The 20,474-nt window shown below is 42.9% G+C and overlaps 1 protein-coding gene across 2 annotated transcripts in view; it reads right to left on the bottom strand.

The window, feature by feature from the left end:
* Nucleotides 1–16,274, bottom strand: part of LOC133647877 (fibronectin type III domain-containing protein 4-like) — a 41,844-nt gene extending 25,570 nt beyond the window's left edge. For both annotated transcript variants that reach the window (XM_062043612.1, XM_062043620.1), the window contains exon 1: nucleotides 15,891–16,274. In XM_062043612.1, the coding sequence (XP_061899596.1) occupies nucleotides 15,891–15,969 (79 nt within the window). In that variant the 5' untranslated portion in view covers nucleotides 15,970–16,274. The remainder of the gene's footprint in view (nucleotides 1–15,890) is intronic.
* Nucleotides 16,275–20,474: the final 4,200 nt, after the last annotated feature.

The following is a 20,474-nucleotide window of genomic DNA, read 5'->3' as shown; positions in this document are numbered from 1 at the left end:
TGCTTTTGCACTATCTTGTTTAGCTCATTCATTGTTTATGTTCTTTGTTTGTTTTTGTTTAGTTTTTTGCTCTATGCTTTTTAACCTGTAAAGCACTTTGGTCCAATTTAAAAATGGTTGTAAACGTGCTACATAAATAAAATCGCCTTGCCTTGCCTTGCATCTGGTGGCAAAAAATAAAGGGTGCATTTCATTAGTTGCTGTTAGTTGTCATGCTTTTATTTTGAAGCCGACTTGGCACTAAATAGAAAGTCACAGCCTACAAATGTTAATGCTTTGTAACTAGACCAATATCTATGTGCTTAGGGCCTATTCTCCTGTTTCCGCTTAAGTGTTTATTTACGTTTTTCAAATTGCGCACGTTTCTCTTATTTGTACTCTCCCATCCAGCCTGCGGACATGCCCACCCTTGCATAAGTGAGGCGTGCTTTGCCGTGTCGTTTTTGTTTTTCTTAGTTGCGTTGTTAGAATAATTGTTTGTAAGTTATCACAAAAAACATTGTGTTGAAATGAGTTCCAGGCAAGAAGACAAAAGCTGTCTTTGAAACCTACCAAGAGTAAGGCTCGTACAACTCCACTGTGTAGGGGGGGAAGCAAGATGAAGGTGTTCCTATGTTCTTTCATGAATGGTAATCAACAGAAAGATATTGTTCTAACCCAAGGACTTCAAAGCGGAGAGATGACAGGATCTGCCCAATTTCCAGACGACCTCTTTTTGAAGTATTTTACGAACTCTTTTTGAACTATTTCATGGACCTCTTTTTTAACTATTTTACGAACTCTTTTTGAACTGACCTTTTCTGTTAATTGTTTACGACCTTTTCTGTGAACTTTTTGCGACGTTTGTTCTATGGAAACAGTCGTGGCCATGTGGTTGGGGAGGGTCCAAAATAAAAGAAGGAGGCAGTACAGTGTAAAGGCAACTCTCCTCAATATTGAGTCCAAATTGAATTCTGTCTCTATTTGATTATTTGCTTCTTGTCTTGTTTAATAGATGCCATCAGTGTTTGAACCTGACATGCGTGAAAATTGCGGAATCTTTTTTACTAACACTTGGGAATGTTTTTGAAATACATGAAAAAGATTAACACTTTCAGTGTGTCGCTATGGTGATGTAGTGTGTGTATGCACACTACAACAGCGTCTTCTTCCTGGCTGGATGTGAATAACTTTTAACTTTATTTACTGTAATTATAACCACCATGATGTTATGTGTGATGTTAAGAATTGTGTTTAGTACAAATGTTTGTGAAGTCATTACACGTCAGAGAGGCTTGCCAGGGCAATTATCTGGGTGTGTCCCATATTTGTGTGTGTTTGTGTGTGTGCGCAAGTCGGAGAGTGACAGCTGACAGTTTGACATTAACTGTCAAAAAAATTAATGTCTCAACTGATAGACGCTGCATTAGAAATGTATTTTTGTTAAATAGTCACATAGTTCAATGATCACTGTCCAGATGAAATTGTTGCACACATTGAACGTCCGTTTGTACCAGGATGTTCAAACAATGCCGATATACACGCGGTCCCCTTCAGGTGTGGGCTCACTCACCAAAAAAAGATTTTTAATAGGTAATTCAGAGTGGCATTATCATCCTTTTATGCACATCTCAATTTTCAGATGTCTCAATTTAAGAGGTCAGAATAGATTTTTTTGGATTTATTGATTGAGACTTTTATTATTAGATTGCACAGTACAGTACATATTCCGTACAATTGACCACTAAATGGTAACACCCGAATAAGTTTTTCAACTTGTTTAAGTCGGTGTCCCACCAGATTTAATGGTTTTCAGGAAGTCTCTTTTATAATTTGATTATGTTTTGTGCACACTGCTTCCAAAATTCAAGTGCAATATGATGTTATTATTTTACAAGTGCATACAAGCAAAATTACCTAACACTCCACCCAGAGTGTGCATTTTGGATGCAGGCGCAAGGGTCAGTTGAGGTGGTGAATGCTGAATTCACGCAGTCGCACACCTTTTTTCATTCAAGCACACCGAAGAATTGGTCCTTAGGGATAATGACACAGTTAACAATAATAAAACATCAATTTTCTAGTAGAAATGGGGACTTTGGTTTTGAAAGGTGTTGCTAACAGAAGCTTTTGATAGCACGGCAATGATTTTAATATCGATATTGGAGAAATGTATCAGATGACTTCATGTTCGTACCTCGTAGTCTTGTTCACGAGTGAGGGAAGAGTGAATCGTGAGATCGATAGGCAGATTGGTAACCTGACTCCCGCCAGATCCTTATAGTTTGCTGAGCTCCACACAAGGATCTGGGATCGAGGGCAATGCAAACTCATTCAAGATATCAAACAATAATGAACCAATCAGGATCGCCGGGCGGGATTTCATAGATGTGATGTAGCACCGAATCGACTGTTTGATTCAAACAACAACGGCGGCACGCAGCGAGGAGTCGTGTACTGACATTGATTCTGCTATTGCAACTGTTTTGTCGAATCTATCGGATATTAATTCTTTAAAAGATGAACAGAGAACGGTTTCGCTCTGTTGTTATCCAATATGTTGGCTGTTCTGTTTTGGATTTCCCAGCGTCGCTCTCATCAGCGTCACGAGTTGATTCCGATGTGAGTGGTTGAAGTAGCCCGTCATTCAAGATAACGGACAGGTGGTTTATCCAATCATATACAATGATTTATTTACAAGGCCCCGCCTTCTCAGATCCTTGTGTGGAGCTCAGCCAACTACAAGGATCTTTCGAGAGTCAGGTTATCAGATCGGCGCGGCATATTCAGTAATGCGGACGCTGTATCGATCCGTTGCGGTGAAGAAGGAGCTGAGCCGGAAGGCAAAGCTCTCAATTTACCGGCCGATCTACGTTCCCATCCTTACCTATGGTCATGAGCTTTGGGTTATGTCCGAAAGGACAGGATCACGGGTACAAGCTCCCATGATAGGGTGAGAAGCTTTGCCATCCGGAAGGAGCTCAAAGTAAAGCCACTGCTCCTCCACATGGAGAGGAGCCAGATGAGATGGTTCGGGCATCTGGTCAGGATGCCACCTGAACGCCTCCCTTGGGAGGTGTTTAGGGCACATCCGACCGGTAGGAGGCCACGGGAAAGACCGAGGACACGTTGGGAAGACTATGTCTCCCGGTTAGCCTGGGAACGTTGCGGAAGTAAATGGATGGATAGATTTTGTGGAGTTTGTGGTCAGATCAGCAGAGCAAGTAGTGAGAAAAGTATTTTGTCTCACAGTACACAACTTCTATACACAGAACATTACAGGTGGCTGCCAATGTTGACTTATGGCCAATTATTAATTTGAACTTGTGCGAAGGGTAAAGCGATCTGTGTAATTTATGTCAAGTTGTACGTATGGCCTCAAGAAGTAATTTTACCCTGCAGTGTGTGATTTACAACGTGTGTAGCAACTACTAGAGGTACATGGAAATTTATGATATCAGCGGACAACAACTTATATGAGCACTTTTAAGTAATGAGAAAAACATGTTTGATTTGCTGACTTGGGCGACATAGACAGGCTGACGGGGGACCGACTTAAGCGGGCTTCATCATAGTTCAGTTCTACATTAGCGCAAGTTTAAAGCAAAATAAATATATCAGCTTTTTTTCTCATATCTCAGATAAAATTAATGTTTTGGCCCGTCGAAGAAGGAATTTAACTGAGTGGCTGATCTGCTTGTTTATGTTGGAAAGGGTGAAGTCCAGGAGTCTAAAAGCACTTAATTTGCTAAATCAATACTTAGATTAGCCTCATCCTGCCTGGCACGCGGCCAGCTGGGATGGACCTGCACGTCGCGGAGGCTTTGCTCAAGCTGATGTCAAGGAAGCCGAAAGGCTGACTGGATGATTTAAACACCTGTGGATTTGCAATGCAGCTAATTAAAAAGGCCACAGAGCATGCAATCGATTACAATTTTGACAGCTTTACAATGTTTTTTCTTGTTGAAATATGAAGGCGTAAACTACCCACTTACCCCAAATTTGCTTCTGTCACTTAATTGAAGCAGCCTAAATGTGACAGACTAGTTAGTCAAGAACATTGGGACACACTCGTGTTCCCTCCAAAAAGGAAACACGTAGTCAAATTTGCAGCTGTAGCATTTTACTCCTGGGAAGATTTTTCTCTATATTTGTATTTGTGTCCGTGGGTTTTCTTTGCCTGTTCATCAAACTCCCACAGGTTAACTTAAAATGTTCAAAATGTGTTGGTATAAAAAGGACATTACATTTCAAGGGTGCCAGGGCGTAAAGCAGAGTACAGTATATGTTGCGTAGAAAAGTGTCTCTTAACGATTGTGGTTTTTGCAACACAAACGAGTGAAACCATACTTATTGGGGCTTGTCTCTGTATCTTACAGAATTGAATACTTTTCATCCTGCACCATCCCTTTAGACCATAGCTGTCATATTGTTGGTCTTTGTTCATTAACTGATAATCTTAAGAAAACCTCAAGAGTTTTGTTGTGATGGATTCAATGCCCTAAGAATACAATGGATGAATGAGAATAATCACAGACAGACATAACAAAATAACTTTAAATAACAATCCAATGTTACTTAGATAAAATATAATAAAAATCAAACAAAGTCGGTGTCGGAGTCGGTGACACTATGAAAAAGTTAAGGCCATAATAGACTGCCCTGGACCCCAAAATCCCGGAGAATGGAAACGTAAAAAACTAATCACACTTTTCTTGCTGATATATTTTAAATCAGTGGTTCTTAACCTTGTTGGAGGCACGGAACCCCGCCAGTTTCATATGCGCATTCACCTAACCCTTCTTTAGTAAAAAATAAAATGTTTTTTTTTTCAAATTCAAGACAATGTTATATGTTTTTTACTGGTGCACAAAATGAACTGTGCATGAACCACAACAAATTACACACCTGCAAATCAGATGGAAAAAATAGAGGGAATATTTTGGGGGTATCCATAATACGCCGATAGGGAGAAGTTTTTATTTACACGATGAGTTGGGTGTGTCTTGACCTCCGCGGCGGAGGCTCCGCCGAACCCCTGAGGCCGACTCACCGAACCCATAGGGTTCGATCGAACCCAGGTTAAGAACCACTGTTTTAAATATTTAGCTCACTTTTTTGAACGTTTTGATTACTATTGTTACATTTACAAATGTTTGTAGCTTACTTTTCTCACCTTGATCACATTTTTCTTCACATTTGAGGTAAACATTAAATGGTGAATTTAAATTTTAAGTCTAAATGTCAAATCACAAATCCAAATGTTAAATCAAAATGTTCAATCTTAGACAGGAGTGTCAAACGTATGGCCAGCGGTGTGGTGCACCTGTCACCCCCCCACCACGTGTTCGACATCTACTGGAGAGGCAGCTAGCACCGTGGAGGCACCATTAGCGTCGCTGGTGGAACGGCAGATGGACGGGGAGAAACGGACTTCTGCAATGAAAGACATCTGAGTAAAGAACTGTAAGGGTCTAAATCACCAGCAGAAGAAGAGACTATGGTAGTTGCTTCTGTAGTGGAAGGACATTTAAAAAAAAAAAAAGGGAAGTAAGTTTGACTCACTTTGTGCAACCGCACCGCCTTTCCTTGCTCGCCAGGAGGCTGTTGACAAGGAACTGGACAAGATGCTGAAATATGGCATAATAAAACCTTCTGATAGCCCGTGGGCCTCTGCTGCAGTGATGTTGCCTAAATAGAACAGCTCGAGGGTGCGTTTTTGCGTCGACTACAGACAGCTAAACAACGTTACCAGAAAGGACTCGTACCCCCTCCCCAGGATTGACGAGTCCCTGGACTTGGTGGCAGGGTCTGCATGGTTTTCTACACTTGACTTCAGGAGTGGGTACTGGCAGGTCCCACTCTCACCCGGGTACAAACCAAAGGCTGCCTTCTGCACCACCGGAGGACTGTGGCAGTTTAAATAGATAGATAGATAGTACTTTATTGATTCCTTCAGGAGAGTTCCCTCAGGAAAATTAAAGTAATGAGCTTCGGCCTGTGTAATGCCCCTACCACTTTGAGAGGTAGATGGACAGTGTGCTAGCTGGAGTCCCTCGTCAATAGTGTGGTCTACCTCGACAGCTTGTTAGTGCATGGAAGCTCATTTGGAGCCAGCCTGGATGCGCTGCTGGAAGTGTTGCGTAGAGTGGCGGCCGCAGGCCTACAGCTCCGTGAGGGCATTAGCACGCTTAAAGAAAAGATCCGTTCTGTAAACAGCTGGCCCACACCTGCAGACCAGACTCAGTTGGCCTCCTATTACAGGAGGTTTGTGAAAGGACTTTCTTCTGTTGCGGCACACCTCTTCAAACTGTTGTGGAGAAGACTGCATCTTTAACTGGAACGAGAAATGTCAACAGGCACTTGATAACCTCAGGAGAGCGCTAACTGAATCCTCAGTGCCGCCGCCCCTGACCCAGCACTGCCCTTTATCTTGGACACGGATGCCAGCAACGTCGGGCTGAGAGCAGTGCTGTCACAAAAGGGGAAGGACAGCGAAAGAGTAATGGCGTATTTCAACCATATACTGAGTAAGAGTAAAGGGCGCTACTGTGTCCCGAGGCGAGAACTCCTAGCCGTGGTGATGGCTGTGAAGCATTTCAGGTATTACCTGTGTGGCACACCGTTAACCATTTGGACTGACCATGTGGCATTGCAGTGGCTGATGTCATTCAAGGAGCCGGAGGGCCAGATGGCACTAAGGCTGGAAGAGCTCCGGTCCTTCAATTTCACTGGTGAGCACAGGGCTGGTGCACGACACAGCAATGTGGACGCACTCTCTCGATGGCCGTGAGCTGCATCAGGCTGCCGCTGAGATGGACAGAGAGCTCACACAGTTGGACAGGGTAGCACAGCTCCCCTGTAGAATGATTCAGGCTGTGGAAGCAGTGGATTGGCAGACACAGCAAGAACAAGATGCAAAGCTAGTTCCAGTGATGAGTTGGCTGGAGCAAGGGCAGAGGCCACCCTTGGGAGAGGTCCCAGGGCTCTCCATCTTCACAAAGGCACTGTAAGCCAAGTTTAAAACACTTCTTTTAAATGAATGCATACTGCAGCGGGCTTGGAGGGACCCTGCTGTGGGGGAAGAGAGGTGGCAGATTACGATGCCCAAACCCATGAGGACAGCAATAATGGCAGTGTGTTATGGCGGCACTGTCTCAGGCCACTTTGGCATCTCTAAGTCCATTTAAATAAATAAATAAATGATAATTGGGTAGCGCTTTTCTACCTTCAAGGTACTCAAAGCGCTTTGACAGTATTTCCACATTCACCCATTCACACACACATTCACACACTGATGGCGGGACCTGCCATGCAAGGCGCTAACCAGCAGCCATCAGGAGCAAGGGTGAAGTGTCTTGCCCAAGGACACAACGGGCGTGACTAGGATGGTAGAAGGTGCGGATTGAACCCCAGTAACCAGCAACCCTCCGATTGCTGGCCCGGCCACTCTACCAACTTCGCCACGCCGTCATTTGTTGCCTGCAACAGGGCTCCTGTTGGGGACAGCAGCACAGAGACATAGAGGACTTCTGCCGCAGTTGCGATGCCTGTTCTTCACACAAGGGGCCACTAAACCACTCCCACGCCCTGCTGCAGCAACAGCTAGCAAGTTCGCCGATGGAGAGAGTGGCTTTGGATGTCATGGCACGCTTTCCCCGCACAGACAAATGTAGCTGTTATGTCTCAGTGGCCATGGAATATTTTACAAAATGTCCAGAAGTATATGCTGTCCTGGACCAAGAGGCTGAGACCGTAGCAGACGCCTTAGTGGAACGTATGTTTAGTCAGTTTTGGACAGCCATCATCATGCGCAGCGACCAGGGCTACAATTTTGAATCTAAGATGTTTGCAGCCCCGTGTGACGGCCTTGGAATGTAGAAGACCCGCACAACCCCTCTGCACACCTAGAGTGACTGCCTGGTTAAGAGGTTTAACCAGACGATGGCACAACAACTAGCTATGTTGACCGCAGAACACCAGCGGGACTTGGACACCCACCTTCCACTGGTCCTCATTGTCTACAGGTCGACTGTTCAGGACTCCACCCGGTGTACGCCTGCTTTGCTGATGCAGCGGTTGCCTTCGGCAGACCACCAGGTGGTCCATATGTTCCACCTGGCCCGGAATATGCGAAGAAGAACACACCTTTGCCAGAGACCAGCTGGCAAACGCCGGGTCACGTCAAAAGCTGAGCTATGATGTTACAACAAAAAGGAGACACTTCCAAGCGAGATACCTTGTGTGGGTCTACAGCCTGAAGAGGAAAAATGGCGGTGTCCCAAGCTGCACAACAGCTAGGAGGGGACCTGCAGGGTGCTGGAGATAGTTGGGGAGGTAGTCTACAGTGTGCAGCTTCCACCCTGGGGCAGGAAAGTTGTCTTCCACAGAGACAAACTGGCACCATATAGCGGACACACCCTTCCCACCTTCCCAGAAGACCAGGAGCGAACCCCCCTCATCCAATGTCTCCCCTCTCCCTTCTATGTACCACACTGACTCATCTCACAGAGACAGTTGCCTCTTCCGCGCATCCCGGACTTGCAGATTGAAGAGGCTCTGGCATCCTGGGGAAGCGCAGGCTGCCTCCCCGCCTCAGAGACTGTGTTGTTCCGTCGGGCATAAATAACTAATCGTAATGTAATGACAGTGTAATGACCCTTAGGGTTATGTTATTCTGTTCATGTGTTATTGTATTATTTATGTAATGTGTTTGTGTTTGGAGCTTGGGGAGTGACGTACGGGATGTGGTGTATGTGCGGGAGGAGTCACGAAAGTGACGGTTAGAGTGGTGTGGGTTATGAGCAAAAACTCTGCCAACTTGATAGGGTTTTCTTGTGCCTGTTTTGCAACTTGCAACGCTGCCAATAAAAGCCTGTTTTTTGGCTACTTCATCAGGTGCTTGAGTCTTGCACAAAGAGACAATATGGACAGCTCATTGATGATAGACCTATGCCAATAACAGAAAAGTTCAACTACTATCGCGTGAGTGTGCATGGTGTGTGGCATAAAGCATACTTGCCAACCTTGAGACCTTCGAATTCGGGAGATTTGGGGGGGGTCGAGGTTAAGTGGGAGGAGTATATTTATAGCTAGAATTCACTGAACTTAAAGTATTTCATATATATATATATATATATATATATATATATATATATATATATATATATATATAGTACAGTAAACAGTAATGAAAACACAGTTGTCCTACTAACTGTACTGTACTTGCTGCTTACTTTAAAAAAAAATAACACTTACCTTTCACTATTTGAGTAGCTTTTGTTCTGCCATTTGAGTACTGGCTAGCGATCTCTGAATCCGGGAACATATCCTTCACGGATTTGTTGAAAACATCCGCAAATGACAACGGAATGTTGCTTGCAAGGTGGCCCATAATACTGGGCTGTGACCAGCCTTGTGCTTCTCTGACCGTTCATGAGTGACTATATCCACTCGGCCACCGTGTTATGGCTTATAGATAAACCTATGGATAACGGAGACATATATAATAGTCTCCTTTTCAGGTGAGAGGATGCTAAAGGCAGTGCCTTTAAGGCACGCCCCCAATATTGTTTGTCCGGCTGGAAATTTTGGATAGTACAACTTGCCGTAGTTTTGAAGCAATGCATGATGGGAATCCGGATGTTGTGTGTCAGTGTGTGAACGTGCCGGCTGGTATAAACACACGCTGAGAACTAGTTCCATGCCTGCCTACTTTATGGGTTATAGATAAACCTATGGATAACAGAAACATATATAAAAGTCTCCTTTTCAGGTGAGATGACGTTAAAGGCAATGCATTTAAGGCACGCCCCCAATATAGTTGTCCGGCTGGAAATCGGGAGATTTTCGGGAGAATGGTTGTCCCGGGAGATTTTCAGGAGAGACACTGAAATTTGGTAGTCTCCCGGAAAATTTGTGAGGGTTGGCAAGTATGGATAAAGACATTCAGAAGTTGAAAACAAGGCAATCAAACAGTAGGGAAAGCTTGACTTTTGTGTCAGACATAACGAAGTTAGCCAAGGAAAATAATGCTCTTTTGGTTCCTACACCCTCGGTGTGCAGGTGTTAATATTTGTACGTGTCCATCTTCATTTCACTGTGCTGTTACTTCAAGGTGGTGTGCATCACATATGAACTTTAATTTGCTGGAAATAACGCAATCAAGGTCATGTTAAGTTGCTTCCAGTAGTCTCCATTAGATCTGTTCTAAACAACGGGACTTTGGTGTTGTTGTGGTCGAAATAGTAACAACAAGGACATAGTGAGTGTGAAGTTGTTGACATCACAAATTCGAATGCGGCAGTTGCTGATGTTTCCTCTTTTCTTGTATACGTTGCTTTTCCATCTTCCCTCTTCGGTTCCTTCCCCTCACTGCAAATCCACTTGCACAGCAAAGCAGGTGTGGGCTGATTGAATGGTTGGATTGAATAGATATAGATGGCTTGCTCAGACCAACTTTTCGAAAAGAAACGTTTCGCTGTGCCATGGATTGTTTTTAACCATGGATTACAATTACTGACCACAGAACTTTCCTCCAGAATGTCTTATCTTTGTCCATGTGATGTCAGATGAAACAAAAATTGAGCTGTTTGGCCACAATACCCAGCAATATCTTTGGAGGAGAAAAGGTGATGCCTTTAATCCCAGGAACACCACCGTCAAGCATGGTGGTGGTAGTATTATGCTCTGGGCCTGTTTTGCTGCCAATGGAACTGGTGCTTTACAGAGAGTAAATGGGACAATGAAAAAGGAGGATTACCTCCAAGTTCTTCAGGACAAGCTAAAATCATCAGCCCGGAGGTTGGGTCTTGGGCGCAGTTGGGTGTTCCAACAGGACACTGACCCCAAACACACGTCAAAAGTGGTAAAGGAATGGCTAAATCAAGCTAGAATTAAGGTTTTAGAATGGCCTTCCCAAAGTCCTGACTTAAACGTGTGGACAATGCTGAAGAAACAAGTCCATGTCAGAAAACCAACAAATCTATCTGAACTGCACCAATTTTGTGGTCAAAAACTCAAGCAGAAGCTTGTGGATGGCTACCAAAAGTGCCTTATTGCAGTGAAACTTGCCAAGGGACATGTAAGCAAATATTAACATTGCTGTATGTATACTTTTGACCCAGCACATTTGCTCACATTTTCAGTAGACCCATAATAAATTCATAAAAGAACCAAATTTCATGAATGTTTTTTTGTGACCAACAAGTATGTGCTCCAATCACTCTATAACAAAAAAATAAGAGTTGTAGAAATGATTGGAAACTCAAGACAGCCATGACATGAAGTTCTTTACAAGTGTATGTCAACTTTTGACCACGACTGTATATTCATTAGTTAAATATTTTTCACAACTTAGTTCAGGATAACGGGTTGTAGTTATCTATCTCGTCATTGTTGTTGTCTAAAAGTTCTGCCGCTCATTAAAAAAGGTAGTTTTTTATTATATTAATGCAATTATATTTCAGCTTCTCTAGCATTAACTTGTCTTCTTGTTGGTGTAAACATCCTCCCTCCCTCCAGCTTCGTCTCCTTCTCTTGTGTATTAAATGTTGGGGCAGCGCCATTTGTCTGATGATTGATCGATTGAGGTGTTTACATGCAACCAAATACATGCGCTAAACCGTGTGTGCGGACTGTAACATTGTGTGTACCCTGTGTGTTGCTGGTGATCTACTTGGGCTATGTGTACTTGTAATAACAAGTGCAAAAGTGGTGCAGACCGCCCTATTTAAATGAAGTTTTTGCATGTATGTATGGCTATCACCATGGAGACACTCATTTTCCCTGCACATTTATGGCATCATATGCTCCCACCTGTGGCGTTTTGCACTATGTTAGATCCACTATGGACTGGACTCTCACTATTATGTTAGATCCACTATGGACTGGACTCTCACACTATTATGTTAGATCCACTATGGACTGGACTCTCACACCATTATGTTAGATCCACTATGGACTGGACTCTCACAATATTATGCTACGTCCACTATGGACTGGACTCTCACAATATTATGTTAGATCCACCATGGACTGGACTCTCACACTATTATGTTAGATCCACTATGGACTGGACTCTCACAATATTATGCTAGATCCACTATGGACTGGACTCTCACAATATTATGTTAGATCCACCATGGACTGGACTCTCACACTATTATGTTAGATCCACTATGGACTGGACTCTCACACCATTATGTTAGATACACTATGGACTGGACTCTCACAATATTATGCTAGATCCACTATGGACTGGACTCTCACAATATTATGTTAGATCCACTATGGACTGGACTCTCACACTATTATGTTAGATCCACTATGGACTGGACTCTCACTATTATGTTAGATACACTATGGACTGGACTCTCACAATATTATGCTACGTCCACTATGGACTGGACTCTCACAATATTATGCTAGATCCACTATGGACTGGACTCTCACAATATTATGCTAGATCCACTATGGACTGGACTCTCACTATTATGTTAGATCCACTATGGACTGGACTCTCACTATTATGTTAGATCCACTATGGACTGGACTCTCACTATTATGTTAGATCCACTATGGACTGGACTCTCACTATTATGTTATATCCACTATGGACTGGACTCTCACACTATTATGTTAGATCCACTATGGACTGGACTCTCACTATTATGTTAGATCCACTATGGACTGGACTCTCACTATTATGTTAGCTCCACTATGAACTGGACTCTCACAATATTATGTTAGATCCACTATGGACTAGACTCTCACAATATTATGTTAGATCCACTATGGACTGGACTCTCACTATTATGTTAGATCCACTATGGACTAGACTCTCACAATATTATGCTAGATCCACTATGGACTGGACTCTCACTATTATGTTAGATCCACTATGGACTGGACTCCCACACTATTATGTTAGATCCACTATGGACTGGACTCTCACACTATTATGTTAGATCCACTATGGACTAGACTCTCACAATATTATGTTAGATCCACTATGGACTGGACTCACAACTATGTTAGATCCACTATGGACTAGACCAGGGGTGTCAAACTCAAATACAGAGTGGGCCAAAATTTAAAACTGAACAAAGCCGCGGGCCAAAGTTGAACTAATTAACCTTTTAATAGGGACCCAAACAAGTTTTGCATTAAATATTGAACAAGCAAGGCTTATATAACTTTATAGTGACATGCAAAATCGAGTTTCAAATAATAATAATAATAATTAAAAAATATCAATGGCATATCAAATACAATTTAAATACAAATTGAAGGCCTCTTTTCTATTTGCAGCCTTCTGAGGTAAATATCAACATTAACTTTTTCCACAGGCTATTAAATTTGAAAATAAAATAATGAATAAACCAACCATTCAGGACTTTAAACTGCTCAGTTTGCAACACACTGATCTAATCTGATGTGCTTAAGCCAGATACCTGGCATCTTTTCTTGGATGCTGGTGTAGGGGCTCAGGCTTTGAGCTGAGGCAACCTTCATTATTGAACGAAGGTGTTCATCAGTCATTATATCTTGTCCACCTGGACGGACCACAGTCTTGGGGGCGTGCCTTAAATGCACTGCCTTTAACATACTCTACGAGCTATCGTCACGTCCGCTTTTCATCCATTCTAACATCGTTCAGACCCAGTCACAAGATATGTGCGGCTTCTGTACGCACACACGAGCGAATGCAACGCATACTTCATCAACAGCCATACAGGTCACACTGAGAGTGCCAGTACAAAAAACTTTAACACTGTTAGAAATATACGCCACACTGTGAATCCACACCAAACAAGAATGACACATTTCGGGAGAACATCCGCACCATAACACAACATAAACACAACAGAACAAATACCCAGAATCCTTTGCAGCACCAACTCTTCCGGGACGCTACAAAATACACCCCCGCTACCATCAAACCTCCCCCCAACACACACACACCTTGTAGCGTCCCGGAAGAGTTAGTGCTGCAAAGGGTTCTGGGTATTTGTTCTGTTGTGTTACGGTGCGGATGTTCTCCCGAAATGTGTTTGTCATTCTTGTTTGGTGTGGATTCACAGTGTGGCGCATATTTCTAACAGTGTTAACGTTTTTTTATTCGGCTACCCTCAGTGTTACCTGTATCGCTGTTGATGAAGTATGCGTTGCATTAAATTGTTTGTGCGTGCAGAAGCCACACGTGTTATGTGACTGGGCCGGCACTTGTTGAACCGGCTGAAAAGCAGACTTGACGATTTTCGGGAGGGGCGCTGAAGTTTGGAAGACTCCCGGGAGGGTTGGCAAGTATTAGAAGTAGCGGTGAATGCGGTGCTACCGCGGCACCGCCGCAATATATAATCGGCGGGCCAGCTTTAGTGTTAATTTGATATCGCCTCAAGGGCCAAGTGAAATTACAAATTTGGCCCGCGGGCCAGAGTTTGACACCCATGGACTAGACCAGGGGTCACCAACGCGGTGCCCGCGGGCACCAGGTAGCCCGTAAGGACCAGATGAGTAGCCCGCTGGCCTATTCTAAAAATAGCTCAAATAGCAGCACTTACCAGTGAGCTGCCTCTATTTTTTAAATTGTATTTATTTACTAGCAAGCTGGTCTCGCTTTGCCCGACATTTTTGATTCTAAGAGAGACAAAACTCAAATAGAATTTGAAAATCCAAGAAAATATTTTAAAGACTTGGTCTTCACTTGTTTAAATAAATTCATTAATTTTTTTACTTTGCTTCTTATAACTTTCAGAAAGACAATTTTAGAGAAAAAAATACAACCTTAAAAATGATTTTAGGATTTTTAAACACATATACCTTTTTACCTTTTGAATTCCTTCCTCTTCTTTCTTGACAATTTAAATCAATGTTCAAGTAAATTTATTTTTTTTATTGTAAAGAATAACAAATACATTTTAATTTAATTCTTCATTTTAGCTTCTGTTTTTTCGACGAAGAATATTTCTTCAAACTTATTATGATTAAAATTCAAAAAAATTATTCTGGCAAATCTAGAAAATCTGTAGAATCAAATTTAAATCTTATTTCAAGGTCTTTTTAATTTCTTTTAAAATTTTTGTTCTGGAAAATCTAGAAGAAATAATGATTTGTCTTTGTTAGAAATATAGCTTGGTCCAATTTGTTATATATTCTAACAAAGTGTAGATTGGATTTTAACCTATTTAAAACATGTCATCAAAATTCTAAAATTAATCTTAATCAGGAAAAATTACTAATGATGTTCCATAAATTCTTTTTTTAAGTTTTTCTCTTCTTTTTTTCGGTTGAATTTTGAATTTTAAAGAGTCGAAATTGAAGATGAACTATGTTTCAAAATTTAATTGTCATTTTTTTTCGTGTTTTCTTCTCTTTTAAACCGTTCAATTAAGTGTAAATATCATTAATTATTAATAATAACATAGAGTTAAAGGTAAATTGAGCAAATTGGCTATTTCTGGCAATTTATTTAAGTGTGTATCAAACTGGTAGCCCTTCACATTAATCAGTACCCAAGAAGTAGCTCTTGGTTTCAAAAAGGTTGGTGACCCCTGGACTAGACTCACAATATTATGCTAGATCCACTCGACGTCCATTGCACATGTGGGATCTGAGCCGAGGGTGTCGTTGAGGCTTGTGCAGCCCTTTGAGACACTCGCGATTTAGGGCTTTATAAGTAAACATTGATTGATTGATACAAATCTTGTTAAACAGCGGCAACAGGTGGATACACAGGTCAATTATTGAATTGTTCTGCCTGTCACTTTACGTCGCCGGCTTACACAAAACGAAGAAAAATACTTTGTTTGTGGCATTTAAATGACATATTCCGACCAATTATTATTATTTTTTTGTTGTTCTTGTTGTATTTTACGCACAGACACACAATGACAAGACAAGGGACTCACTTCCTCCGACCGCCCAGCCACCCAGCAGCAGCAGCAGGAGCACCAGCCCGGCGGGGTCCAGGTGAGAAGACGCGGGCATCACCTCCTCCTGGCAGTGCGGCGCACACGTCCGGATCCTTCCCAGCGCTCCTCTCTCCTCCGGGCTTCCACCACCCGCCGCTTATTGGACGCGTCTCCGCAAGATCACCGCGGATCAGCTCAGCATCGTCTCAGCAAGAAGAGCATCACGGCGACGCAAACAGGTGGATCGCGCTCGGCGTCGACCGCGGCCGATTATTTATTGCCGCAGGGCTGCAGGTGGTTGGATTGGTGCAAAAAAAACACAGCAGTCGGTTTATGTTTATGGAGGAAAATGGAGAGACGCGCACAACCTACAGCTGCACGGCTTCTGACAGAGATGGAGAGGCGAGCCAATCACTAAACACACACACACACACACACACACACACACACACACACACACACACACACACACACACACACACACACACACACACACACACACACACACACACACACCCACACTCTCACACACCCACACACACACACACCACACTGAATGACGGGTAATGGTGGGTGAATGGGGAAAGAGAGGCTGCGTGGGCTGCACGTGGGCACTGATTTACACAAATGATGTATTACATCATCATCCACTCTATGGCCATGATCCTATCCATAACAAACTATTTTAAAATATAAATCCACCTTGAGTGTAACGGCCAAATACATTAACCGAGGCATGCGCAGAACACAAGTCCACAAGAATACGAGTCAAAGTAATAATAATATTATAATATATCAATCAATCAATCAATCAATGGTTACTTATATAGCCCTAAATCAGGAGTGTCTCAAAGGGCTGCACAAGCCACAACGACATCCTCGTTGGCTCAGATCCCGCATCAGGGCAAGAAAAAACTCAACCCTTCCTGTGCACTTAAGATGTGACTTTAAGGTTTTATTACTTACGTATAAAATACTACAAGGTCTAGCTCCAGCCTATCTTGCCGATTGTATTGTACCATATGTCCCGGCAAGAAATCTGCGTTCAAAGAACTCCGGCTTATTAGTGATTCCCAGAGCCCCAAAAAAGTATGCGGGCTATAGAGCGTTTTCTGTTCGGGCTCCAGTACTCTGGAATGTTCTACCGGTAACAGTTAGAGATGCTACCTCAGTAGAAGCATTTAAGCCGTCTCTTTTCTGCTCCAAAGTCGGGACCCAGGGTGGACCACTCATCTGTGCATCAGTTGGGGACGCTGCTGACCTGTCTCCACTCAAGATGATCTCATGCTGGGCCCACTATGGACTGGACTCTCACTATTATGTTAGATCCACTATGGACTGGACTCTCACACTATTATGTTAGATCCACTATGGACTGGACTCTCACTATTATGTTAGATCCACTATGGACTGGACTCTCACTATTATGTTAGATCCACTATGGACTGGACTCTCACTATTGTGTTAGATCCACTATGGACTGGACCCTCACTATTATGTTAGATCCACTATGGACTGGACTCTCACACTATTATGTTAGATCCACTATGGACTGGACTCTCACACTATTATGTTAGATCCACTATGGACTGGACTCTCAGTATTATATTAGATCCACTATGGACTGGACTCTCACACTATTATGTTAGATCCACTATGGACTGGACTCTCACTATTATGTTAGATCCACTATGGACTGGACTCCCACACTATTATGTTAGATCCACTATGGACTGGACTCTCACACTATCATGTTAGATCCACTATGGACTGGACTCTCACTATTATGTTAGATCCACTATGGACTGGACTCTCACTATTATGTTAGATCCACTATGGACTGGACTCTCAGTATTATGTTAGATCCACTATGGACTGGACTCTCACTATTATGTTAGATCCACTATGGACTGGACTCTCACTATTATGTTAGATACACTATGGACTGCACTCTCACTATTATGTTAGATCCACTATGGACTGGACTCTCACACTATTATGTTAGATTCACTATGGACTGGACTCTCACTATTATGTTAGATCCACTATGGACTGGACTCTCACTATTATGTTAGATCCACTATGGACTGGACTCTCACACTATTATGTTAGATCCACTATGGACTGGACTCTCACTATTATGTTAGATCCACTATGGACTGGACTCTCACACTATTATGTTAGATCCACTATGGACTGAACTCTCACTATTATGTTAGATCCACTATGGACTGGACTCTCACTATTATGTTAGATCCACTATGGACTGGACTCCCACTATTATGTTAGATCCACTATGGACTGAACTCTCACTATTATGTTAGATCCACTATGGACTGGACTCTCACTATTATGTTAGATACACTATGGACTGCACTCTCACTATTATGTTAGATCCACTATGGACTGGACTCTCACACTATTATGTTAGATCCACTATGGACTGGACTCTCACTATTATGTTAGATCCACTATGGACTGGACTCTCACTATTATGTTAGATCCACTATGGACTGGACTCTCACACTATTATGTTAGATCCACTATGGACTGGACTCTCACTATTATGTTAGATCCACTATGGACTGGACTCTCACACTATTATGTTAGATCCACTATGGACTGAACTCTCACTATTATGTTAGATCCACTATGGACTGGACTCTCACTATTATGTTAGATCCACTATGGACTGGACTCCCACTATTATGTTAGATCCACTATGGACTGAACTCTCACTATTATGTTAGATCCACTATGGACTGGACTCAAACAATATTATGCCCGATCCACCCGACGTCCATTGCACCGGTCGCCAGGGGGTGGGGGGAGTCCCCACATCTGCGGTCCCCTCCAAGGTTCCTCATTGTCATCCCATTGGGTTGAGTTTTTTCTTGCCCTGATGTGGGATCTGAGCCGAGGATGTCATTGTGGCTTGTGCAGCCCTTTGAGACAGCTCTTAAGGCTGTATAAGTAAACATCGATTGATTGATATTATATATTGCTACTACGGTACATTTTTAGTCTATTTTATACCTGCATTATCCTTTCCATCCTTACACCTTCCATCCTTTGTTACTGAGCTACTGTGTGGAACAATTTCCCTTGTGGATCATTAAAGTTTGTCTAAGTCTAAGTCTAATTTCCCATCTTAAAGAGACATCTCCGGACAAAATTAGAAACGACCGGGAAGCAGAATTTGTCAAAGTTTTAGATAACAACGACTGGAAATCTGCATTAGTACAACTAAATGATAGCACGTCTTGTTCAAAGCTTAATCTAATACAGTTTAAGGTTGTTTAACGCCAAACTTTCCAGAATGTATGCCAATATTGCAGATACATGTAATCGCTGTCAATCGACTCCAACAAACATGACACACATGTTCTGGTCCTGTCCCTGTCTGAAAGCCGACTGGACTAATATTTTTAAACATCTTGCAGATGTATTACATTTTAAATTGACGCCTTGTGCAGAATTGGCTGTTTTTGCAATCCCACCAAACTGTCAAAAAACCAAGCAGACTTCTGGGGATAGTATCTCCTTTGCATCATTCCTAGCTCGTAGAAGGATTCTATCGGAGTGGAAATCACGGTTTGCCCCCAAGGCCTCCCTATGGCTTAAGGACCTCATCTTTTCTTAGATTTAGACAAAATTAAATATCATCTGAGGTGTACACCTAAACAATTTGACTTGACCTGGGGCTGCATAATTAGTTACATAGCTAAATTAAAGACATCAATGGATAAATGCGACACTCTCTCTTGTCAATGAACCTTTCCACTTACCTCAACTCTTTTTTTCTTTGTTGTTGTTGTTGTTTTTATTCAATGACACTTCTCTGCATGTTTGATTTAGATTTTTGTTGTTCCCTTTTTTTTCTCCCTCCACGGAAGAAGGTAACGAGGGAGGCGCCGGACATTGAGTCCGAGTGGACCAAGTTGCAAGGCAGCTGATCGGAGCTGTGGCCGCAAGATGGTCGGTCCACCAGCAGTAAGGGATGCCGGTATCATCTGTGTCAGAGCTTGGTCGGCAGGAAGTTGGACCCGTTTCCAGTGAGGGTTGGACTCTGCCAAGGCTGCCCATTCTACCTGATTCTGTTTACAACTTTTATGGACAACTTTTTTCCTGTCGAGGGGATCCGGTTTGGTGGCTGCAGGATTGTGTTTCTGCTTTTCGCGGATGATGTGATCCTGGCTTCATTTGGCCAGGATCTTCAGCTCTCACTGGATCGGTTCTCAGCTGACTGTGAAGCGATTTGGATGAAAATCAACCCTTCCTATTCCGAGTCAAGGGTTCTCGTTGGGGACGAGATCCTGCAACTAGTGGAGGAGTTCAAGTACCTTGGGGTTTTGTTCACGAGTGAGGGAAGAGTGAATAATGAAATCGACAGGCCAATCGGTGCGGACCCTGCATCGGTCCGTCGTGGTGAAAAGGAGCTGAGCCGGAAGGCAAAGCTCTCAATCTACCGGTCCATCTGCGTTCCTATCCTCACCTATGGTCATGCGCTTTGGGTTATGACCAAAAGGACAAGATCACGGGTACAGACGGCTGAAATTAGTTTCCTCTGTCGGGTGGCAA

The sequence above is a fragment of the Entelurus aequoreus genome, linkage group LG01, assembly GCF_033978785.1.
Source record: "Entelurus aequoreus isolate RoL-2023_Sb linkage group LG01, RoL_Eaeq_v1.1, whole genome shotgun sequence".
Classification (NCBI taxonomy): domain Eukaryota; kingdom Metazoa; phylum Chordata; class Actinopteri; order Syngnathiformes; family Syngnathidae; genus Entelurus; species Entelurus aequoreus.
The sequence above is the reverse complement of the archived record's forward strand: the minus strand, read 5'-3'. Positions and strand labels throughout refer to the sequence as shown.